General features: G+C 41.6%; 1 protein-coding gene across 3 annotated transcripts; it reads right to left on the reverse strand.

Annotated features, from left to right (window-relative positions):
* Nucleotides 1-1,421: 1,421 nt before the first annotated feature.
* Nucleotides 1,422-8,920, reverse strand: LOC115755598 (ARF guanine-nucleotide exchange factor GNOM). Of its 3 annotated transcripts, XM_048280057.1 has the most exons (4): nt 8,515-8,920; nt 8,048-8,396; nt 6,513-7,323; nt 1,422-5,668 (listed from the first exon to the last, which is right to left on the reverse strand). In XM_048280057.1, the coding sequence occupies exons 3-4, from the start codon at nt 7,245-7,247 to the stop codon at nt 2,021-2,023; spliced, it is 4,383 nt and encodes a 1,460-aa protein (XP_048136014.1). In that variant the 5' UTR covers nt 7,248-7,323; nt 8,048-8,396; nt 8,515-8,920; the 3' UTR covers nt 1,422-2,020. The 3 variants fall into 3 exon arrangements, with proteins under 3 accessions (XP_048136014.1, XP_048136015.1, XP_030550921.1); XM_048280058.1 differs by lacking the exon at nt 8,048-8,396 and having other exon boundaries at nt 6,525-7,323; XM_030695061.2 differs by lacking the exon at nt 8,048-8,396.
* Nucleotides 8,921-10,122: the final 1,202 nt, after the last annotated feature.

The raw sequence follows: 10,122 nt of genomic DNA on the forward strand, positions 1-10,122 counted from the left end.
ACCAACTTGTGAGAAATTTTTTTTTAGATCGATATGGCAACTTCAAGCCTTATTTGAAACAATATTCACTTCAGGCCCTTGTTTGAAAGTTCAAGCATTATTTGATCACTTCAGGCCCTTGTTTGAAACAATGAGAACACCCGGACCCTTATTTGAATTAATGTCTACTTTCTGTCCTTATATGAGAAAATAGTGGCATTTTGAGACCTTATTTAAAAAAATTTCATAAATTAATGATAATGATAATAATAAGAAAAATTACCATTTTAGGGGATCATAAATCTTTTTTCAAAATATCCTCATTTATATCTTTTATAAGCATTCTACCAACCGACAAATGCGTAATCTATAGCTAAATTTTTAGCTCTCATAAATCTGGATTTTAGTGTTTGAACCTTTTTTTATCTTATAAGGAACATCACTTAAAAGAAATTCAAAATTAAACTATTCTCTCTTTTTATATATTGTGTCAATAATGTATTTACTTTAATTGAAAATTCAAGATTTTCTCAATAAAGAGAGTTGTGCTTTCGATAATTATAATAATAAGAAACCAAAGTCGTAGATTAAATGTGTAACTGTTTGAACTCGATAGAACAGGAAATCGACCGTTGTATGTGCCCAATTCACAAAAAGACATTGCTTAAAGTATCGTGATTCTCAAATTCGTCCACATAAGTTCGAGATGCAATTTCACCAATAAGTCAATGTACTTCTAAGTATGAGTTATTAAGCAAAAATTCTATGCAAATCTAAAAATCAAAGCTAGGATGAAACTGCATTTTTATAGTTAGTTTTCCTAAGATATTGGTCTGAGACCGTTTCGGGAGCGGGCGACCGGCTTATGCAGTTGCTTTGTGATCAGGTGACACGAGGGGGAAAATTCGTACAGAAATATAACGCTCACTTTTCTTTTCTTTTCTTTTCTTTTTTGTGGTCCAGAAATATAATGCTTACTTGCTCTCCGTCATGTCGTGCATTCAGACAGGGCAAAGACCATAGGAGCCTAAAACCGACCAGAGTCTGATCACAGTTCGTGTGGCAATAAGCCAAGACAGCGGATCTTTGACCCAAAAAATAAAGACAGGGGATCATTACTGTGCAGATTGTGACGTTCAATCCTGCAGTTTTATCGGTTAAACTGCATACAAATGGAGCGCCCTACATGCTGCAAGAAAGGAGAAGCAAAGAGGGCAAAGATTTACTATATTCTCTTCTTGGGATTAGGCCAAGGCTGACCATGCCCGAGTACAAGATTACCCTCCAGCCACGAATTACCAGAAACCAACACATACTATATTCTCTTGACAATCCCCAAGAGACAGAAGTAGTCGGAGTTTGCATTCATAATAACGACGGTTAAAAGGGTCGGGACTTTCACAGCTGCAAAGAATAAGCACTTTACAATAACAGAAAAGGTGTGGCCAAAAATTCAAAGCAGTAGTACTAAGATTTCTTTACAAGTCGCAGTACAAAACAAGTTGACTGCGTGAGCAGGCATAGTCTTATAACCCCCATAACCAGATCCACTATGTATATCACTCGCTCTACAAAAGATCATGAAGAACGGAAAACGCATTTCCGGAGCCTTCTAAAAGGAGCTGAACTAACAAAGTGACGATATTATCCTTAGCTAACAACATCCCTGGTTCTGAATAAATCAACTGACACATGCTTGGATGGGTATGCTTGCGTTTCTGGACAGAGAACGAGTGTAACTCCCAAGAGTCCTTCCCCAGCAGAACTATGCCCCAAGAAACAGAGCATTGCATCTTGAAAATAAACATGAAAATTGTTGCAACGGAAGCAATAGTGAGTAAAAGACACAAACCCAAGAAGAACAGGGTAAGTGTCAATTAAGCGACGTTGCTGCATATCTAAGAATGAGAATGCAAAAATCTCAGGTTCATCTTTTCCATTCAATATACGTATGGCAGCTCCACAAAATTAATCACAGCCAAGAGTCACAGCCTTTCTGACTCGTATCCAAACCATATTATATTCTTCAGTGCACTAAATGCTAACTACCATTGCTGGCCAATGACTCATTTGAATGAGCAGAAACAGTCTCCTCAGATACCTGATTTCCCTGAGTTTCAGGTTGCTGTAATTCTTGATCGGGGAATACCTCAGATTGTAATGACGGAGCAATGTTATTCACATGTAGCCATGTTAGTTCCCACAAGCTATCCCCTCCTAAGGCACTCCGCTGCACAAGGACACCCCTTGTCTTCATCACAAGTAGAGTATTCTTGAGGAGCTCAGGCACTAGCTCCTGAAGCTTCTCACTTTTCTTACTGCGAACTTTCACCTTCATGTACTTTTCCATTCGGCTGAGCACACCCAGCCACAATTTGCAGAAAGTTGTCAACTGCAAGAGGTCATGAAGCAATTGTAGAAATACTTTTGAGAGAAGCTTCATTGCAAGGATAAGTGTGCCTTCCATGTTTCGATAGTCTTTCTGGGATTGTCCCTGAGCAATTTCCAGCAAATCATCAAGCATTGTAAAGATGACCACATCGAAACACTGTGACCATAGAATATGCGGAAGTTGAATCCCATCTACTCCTGTCAAGCATCTTTGCAGTGACAAAAGTGCATGATTTCTGACATCTTCTCTTTGGTCCAAGCAGACTTTTCTCAATCCCTGTACGAGCCTCAACCACATTTCCCCTATATCCTCAGACATTTTGGCGACTTCGTCCTCTGGCATTGCTTCCCTAGCTTCACAAGCCCACCGTGCTAGAGAATCAACCGAACCTCCCATGAGATCCAGTGCGCGAACAGAACGTTCTGCCTGTCCAACACGAGATTCGGCAAACTGCCTGGATGCATCTACACACAAAACGTAATTTGCTGGCAATAAATGAGCCCCATCTGACATGATAAACAACAGTGCATCAAATCCTGCTTCAGAAGCCTCTGGATGACGAGCTGTTATAGAAAGAAGGGACGTGATGGTCCGCCATCCCATTTGTGACCTGATGTGAGTGGCGTTAGCTTTCACCAGGCGACTAACTTCTTGAGTAATCTGCTCGCAATAGGCATCCGCAACCCGAGCATCAAGCTTCAAGACAAGTTGCATAGACCTCAAAAGTTCATCAGCCAGGTTCTCCTTGTAAGGAAGCAGGCGCTGACAAATCTTAAGAAGTCCAAACACAGCCTTCTCTACCAAGGCACAGGGCATGACAGTCGACTGAACTATGTTAGCAATATGCTCATAGACACCCTGCCATAGGAGCACAATTCGGTCTCGATTATTCAAAGTGATTGCAATCAATAACTCTAGGCAGAAAACAGCAGTATCTTCATCCTCAGGTGAGCTATTCCCTTTCTGGGGCCGCCCAGCAGCCCAAATAAGAGCCCGTGCCAGCTGCAATAGTGATTCAGCTTGCAGAAACTTACTCTCCGTGAATATGCTGTCTATGTGGCACTTTTGAATTGTCTGAAGTGTGCGCTGATGAGCAGCAAGTTGTTGCTCAGTGGGCTGTGATCTTGGCTCTTCTGTATCAAGAGATAAAAGCTGACTGAACCTACCCATTAATCCAGAAGATCTCCTTGGAGTTCCCATGGAAGGCATATGAGCTGCAGCTAAAGAATTTGCGACCGGCTTACCATGTCCAGGTTCAGCAGAAACCTCTGTCTCATCAGCCGCATCACTTGCCACACGAGCAGGAAGAAGACCAAGCTTGTGTAATCTTAAGATGCAATCCAGGATGTTTCTCCAACCAGTGCGGATATAATCACCATATCTATTTGCAATGGTGAAAACTGTTATTGTTGCCATCCTTGCTTTAGCGTCATCACCAAATGCTAACACAGGTTCCTCAACGGACGAAGGATTTAAAAGGGTTGTGAATTTGCAAAGAGAAACAACCAGATCATCCAGCACATCTTCAAGATGATGGCATGCTGATATCTTGGCAACAGCCAAGAAACCATCAATGCATGTCTGGTAAACCTCTTCATGTTCTGCATGATCAAACACCACAGAGATTGCAGCAATGGTCGGACCAGACATTATAGCAAACATGTCATGATCAAGATATGCTCTAGAATCAGAAATAATGAATGGGGCAGTTCTCTTTGATTTATGCATCAAGTCAATCCAACGACTCGGGTTCATTTCAGGATAACCAGCACCTTGTTCCGGAGTGGTGCGAATTTCATTTTTGCAAATGGAGTGGTAAAGCTCTGTCAAAAAATCTCGAGGTAGATCACTGCCTCCATTGATATGTCTATTATTCCGAATAAAATCCTCCTCGGTCATCTTTTTCTTTACCTGTACATTATGCTGGTCTGTGTTGAGCATTATGAGAGAGTACGACAACAAAAGAGCAGCATCCTTGTTAACCAAAATTTGTGGAGACTGCTCATAATATCTCTCTGAAAATGCCTCAAGGACTCTCTGAATCTTCTGTGATTCTCCAGGCAGTCGGAAAGTCTCCAAAAACAACCTTAGTGCAGTATCTAGATTCATGTCTTGGAAATCAAAGGTCCCAGCAAATTCATGAAGAACCTGAACACAAAATTCATCATGGTTTCCAAGAAAATCCCCAACAAGATTCTTATCCAACCCAGCAGTGTACCTAAAGAAGCAAGCTACACTTTGTGGATCAAGTTTGTCAGGTAAGAGATGTGTTCCTTGCAGGAACTCTAGCCCCTTTTTTGGGTCACGATTGAAGTGATCTGCTCCAATCATCAACCTCCTCTTAATATACTTCCTCCGGCGGACGAACGGAACCCAATGATTTGGATCTCCATAGTCATCACATTTGACCAGCCAAAATGGAGTATACTCGTCTAGAGCAACTGGAGCTTGTTCTGAGCTAAGAGATCCATTCGCAATCCTTTCAGCCATTCCCTGGATGACGGCAATGAGACCATCCAAAGCAAGAATATGCATTGAAGACAAAGGGCAATTCACAGGAAATGCACTCTTTGACAGCAAATTGGCAAGGTCTTCAAAGACATTGCTGCAAGTTATATCACAATCCAAATTAGCATACATTTCCACCATGAAAGTCTTCTGCCGGCAGAAATCGACAAGAGCCTCCATGGCAACCTCCTGCTGCTGGTAAGAAGCACCATATCTACTTTGTGCAAGCCTCAGAATCACACAGGAGAAGAAAGCCTCGAGCTGCAGTTTGAGTTCGGTACGAAGATGCTGATACAGATTCAGGACAATGCTACAGACCATGGAAAGAATGAGTGGACTCATAGACAAGCCAAACTGCATTAGATTTCTAAAGAGTTCATCCTGGACCAAACTCAACAATCTCGGGTGGCGGCGTATCGATGGCCCACCCAACTCAATAGCTGAATTAATCAAACCAAGTGCAAAAAGTGGCACATCTTCATCAAATGCTATGGTATTTGATCGAGGGCCCATTCCCGTGTGCTCAAAAAGATTTAAGAGAGAACACAAGAAATGAAATATCTCCACCAGGGAAGGGACACCATAAGGCTCTGTCATCATTTGCAGATCAACCGGAACTGCATCCTTCCCTGCACCAGCTCCAAATTCATCCATCATACCAGAGATTGGAGTTGTTGATGAATTGGAAGTAAAACTTCCAGAGGATAGTTGACCATCAAGTTCTGAACCACTGTTGCCATTATCTAATTGTTGAGTCCCAAAAGCATATTCACTGTCTGGTCCACGAACCTGCCCAAGAAATAAACGTGTGGTATGTCAATCTGCTTAACAGAAAAAGTGTGATCCTATTTGGATGATTAGCCTACCGAGTAAGTATACTAAATAATAATTCAATATGGGAAGCGAAAATCTCTTAAACGTGCTTTCCAACATTCAAATAGTAACTATTTGTATTAGGAGTTAGATATGGGTGATCTCTCATGTGGCTTTGTACCTTTATAGCACAAAAGGAAACAATTTGTCACGCTCCAAAAGACTATTTGAATTACTCTAGTGCTTACAAATGGAAAATCATTACTGTATACTGGGAGATGTACATGAAAATTTTCCTGCAGCAAACACAATGTCAAGCTTAAATCAGAATTCTGACTAGGCCAAAAGGCATTCGAGTCAAGCGATTTGAAAACTTGTCAATTTATTAATATGCGAAGAAAAAAACAAAAAATTTATTATGTGTTCAAGTATGTATCCTAGTGTTTCAAATTTTAATACAAAGCACAACCGATAACTTGTCATATTGCTAAAAATTGCCATCCTGAGTAGTGTGTTCAGAGTTTTGTTCTTGGACAAGACACATTTAGTAAAATTCTAGCTATTTATTTATCCTTCTTATAAGTTGGTGAGTGACATGGCAACATGAATGGTTAAAACAAAACAAAGAACTCAAAGAAAATTGTGGTTACATAAGGGGATGGAATAGATTAGAAGCCGTATTCTATAAGAATCAATTAAATGCTAACCATTAAATACCAAATAAAAACAGTTTTTCTATGAATTAGAATCCTGTTCCAGAAGCCTGATTGAACAAGAAGAGGATGAAAAGTAACCAGCAGGGAAAAGAAGCTATAAGTACCTCTTGCTTCACCTTATTGCCTCCATTAACCAACGCATGCTCTGTGTTGTCCACATCTGGAAGGTGTAAGAAAATGCAACGAACAAGTTCATGCATCGTGTGGCGGGCTATCCGCTGAAGCAACTCACCTTTGCTACCAGCTTGATGTACTATACGGAAACAAGTGTTAACTATTGTGCACACATGTTGATTACTCAGCATAACTGATGCCTTGCTTTTCATACAAGCCAGAAGAACTTGAAGTATTTTCATCAGTACTACTTCTTCTGATGCAGGATCAGTCACCTCAAATCGGCAGCTAGTCACAGAGTCCACAATTAAGTGCATTGCATCCTCTACATTAGCTGTGGTCTGATCAATCACATCTAAAGTCAAGATCTTATAAACAGATGACAATGCGACACCAGTGATAGGTGCACCTGTTTCATCTGATCGAATGACATCTAGAAACGGTTGGAGATACAAGATAGGGTTGACAGTATGCCACTGGTGCTGCCAAGAAAAAATCTGCTTCCGTAGTGCCTTCAAAGATTGGATTAGAGAGTGCTCCAGTTGGTCATCTCCCGACATATAACGACCACCCCATCTTACATTTCTCCTCATGACAGCCAAGACTGCAGCTATTTCTGTGTTGATCACGCATCCTAAAGTAGCCTTGTTAGCAAAGGGGGAGTCATAATCCTCAGGTTCTTCCTCAATTGCGTTAATTCCAGGCGGCATCTTCATACGGCCCATTTTGATGGGACTTAGTATGTGAATGTAAGCAAAACTGCTATTGCAAAAGGTCCAGAGCTCCAGAAATTGTCATTACCTTGAGAGACACAGGAATAGTCAGCACAGATGAACTAAGGTACATATGAAAGCAAGAGCACATTGAAGCTTGAGGGTTAACAGGAGAAGCAACTTGATATTTTAAGAGCCTAATACGAGCTGCAGTACAATCTCTAGTCTCTAATCTTGCGTGCATAAGAACGTCAGAAACATGTTATCGTAAAGACCATACTCAAGCATTCCTAATTCAAGCAGAGAAAAAGGTAGCAGACAAGAAATTCCAACGTGAGACCAGCAACAGTTTATTTACTTTCTCCTGTTCTGTCGGCCAGGAGATGACCGGTCTGCCGGGACATAGATGCAGTGGCAAGTCACAGCACCCGCACACAGCAGTGCTCCATTCAGAAATCTCCAATGTATAAACGCACACTAGATATCCATCAGTTGCATCAACACCAGTGAGCCGCAAGAGCCACTGCTGCAATTCCTCTACTGACGAAGGCATATGAACATGACAAACATGACAGTTCTGCCAAGCCAGTTAACAGCCGTATAATATTCCCCGATATACAGAATTATCACAATCCCAAACACCAACAAACTTCAAGAGATGCTCATCAGATGATCCAAATCTAAGATATTTCCCTCCTTTCAAACTAGGGGAAACTCCGAGCTTAGTGGAAACCTCGATTTTAAATGACACCATACCGAAGTCTCAAACTAGTAGAACATGATCACAAGTAAGAAGGAGACTGTGACCATACTTGCTCACAATCAGAACCACTCGCAGATCCAGCTCGATATCAGCAACCAATAACAACGTGGGAGGTACGCAGTAACAGCCACTCAGGGAAGATTCAAGAAAAAACTCAATGACAGGATGGTCAACAGTGACCGCAGATCTAACCCTCCAATTCACTACTCAGACAATTTAGGCAAACGGCAAAGCAGCCCAGAGCTACATACATGACTCTACATCTCAAGAAGCAACGTTCCATAACAATTCGACCAAATTGACGCAGACATAATCATCCGTCTCAAGCCCATCACCACTTTTTTCCCCTCACAAGAAACGAAATTCAATCGACACACGACTGCATTTCCTTTGTTATTCTGCTCCTCGTCCACCAAAGAATGGGAAACAACCGAGGAGCAGCGGCATCAAGCGCAAGGCAGCGAAAGTCGAGAACAGGAAGCGAGGAGATCGAGATGAGAGATGGCTCTTGATTACCTTTTCTTCCGGCAGATCCAGCGAAGGAGACGCCAAGCACGACAGTCAAAAAATTGGCGCGTCGTCGTCGACTAACCACAATGCCGGGTCCACCTTCCCGGCTCGCCAAAAACCTCTGCTTCGACGGAATCGTCCCCGCAGACTTCTTCGGAGCTGCGCGAGGATCGACTCCCGATGGCGACAGCAGCGAGGGATCGATCGTCGTCGCAATCCGATCTGCGCGATGGTAGTGCTGGGGGAGGGGGGAGGGAGAGGACGGAGGCCCTCCTTCGATTTCTGAAGAGAAGACGAGAGGAAATTTCCCTTCAGCCGAAACAGAAAACCCGGAGTGAGAAAGTTTCTGTTCTCATGGAAAGCAGAGAGGAGGACCTTCGAGTCGTAGTGTGAGACAAGAGAGAGAGAGACGGAGACAGAGATGAAAAAAAAAATGAAAAGTAAATAATAAATAATTTCACTTGAAAATATTTCCCCCCTGAGAAAAAGAAAAGTCATTAGAAAAATGGGCTTGTGCGAAAATGTAGACAAGAATTCAAACAAAGATACGAAGCGCTCAAATTATTTTTAAAAAGGGTGTAATTGTGGATTACTTTTTCGAATTTTTTCCTGTTTTTTTTTCTTTTCCCTCTTCCCTTCTCTCTTCATGCCATCTCCTAAGCGGGCAAGGGTTGCCCTCACCGGTGTCGGTCGAGGGCGGCCCTCACCAATGCCTAGGTTGGCGAGGCCGGGTATCGAGCGAGGGTTGCCCTCTCCCACCGCTAGCCCGGGCGGTGGTCGAGAGACCAAGGAGGAAAAAGAAAACGAAAGAGAGAAAAAGAAAAAAAATAATAAAGAAGGAAAATGCCATTCAATCGGGCTTTTCTTTGAAATGATTAAACACTTTATACTCTTATTTAAGAAAATGATAGCACTTTAAGCTATTATTTAGAATTCCTTACGGTAATTTATGATAATTTACAATATTGGTAACCTCCGCGCTCATAATTGTCGTGTTTTATTAATATTCGAGCAAACCCTTTGGTTTTAGTTTGGAATCGACAATTTTGCAAATACGCAAAAGTTATTCTTCAGAACCTTTTAGTAACTTCTCACCATTTTCGAAAATTATATCTTCAATTCAGTCGACGTTGCGGGATAAGTGAATTTTCCCTTTTTCTTAAATTTTTTTACCGTTTTAGTCGCAAATTATTTGCACTTTGTGATCCGCATAATCCTCTCCCTTGTTCAAATGTGATTGAGAAATGTAGACGAAATTACCACCGAGAGTACAGCATAGACCATCGAGAATCATTCTTTGATTTTGTTTCTTTTTTTTTGGGTCGTGGATACTTCTTCGATCCCCGCAAACAATTAGATAAATACTTCATTGAATTTCACTTGAATGTCAAAGTCACGCAACTCTTCAAATCTGTTCTTGTTAGAATAAACAACCCTCACAAATCACATTTGATGACCTCCCCGTCTTCTGAATTCTTGAAAGACGAAGAAGATAGAAAAATTGAAAAGGCTGTGTTGTGTTTTCGTTTTCCACAAGCTCCAACCCGGAGGTGGACAAGATTTACAGCTCACAGAAGAAATTAGACACAAATAATACCATTTCTACCCCGCACG

Source organism: Rhodamnia argentea, chromosome 6 (genome assembly GCF_020921035.1).
Source record: "Rhodamnia argentea isolate NSW1041297 chromosome 6, ASM2092103v1, whole genome shotgun sequence".
Lineage (NCBI taxonomy): Eukaryota > Viridiplantae > Streptophyta > Magnoliopsida > Myrtales > Myrtaceae > Rhodamnia > Rhodamnia argentea.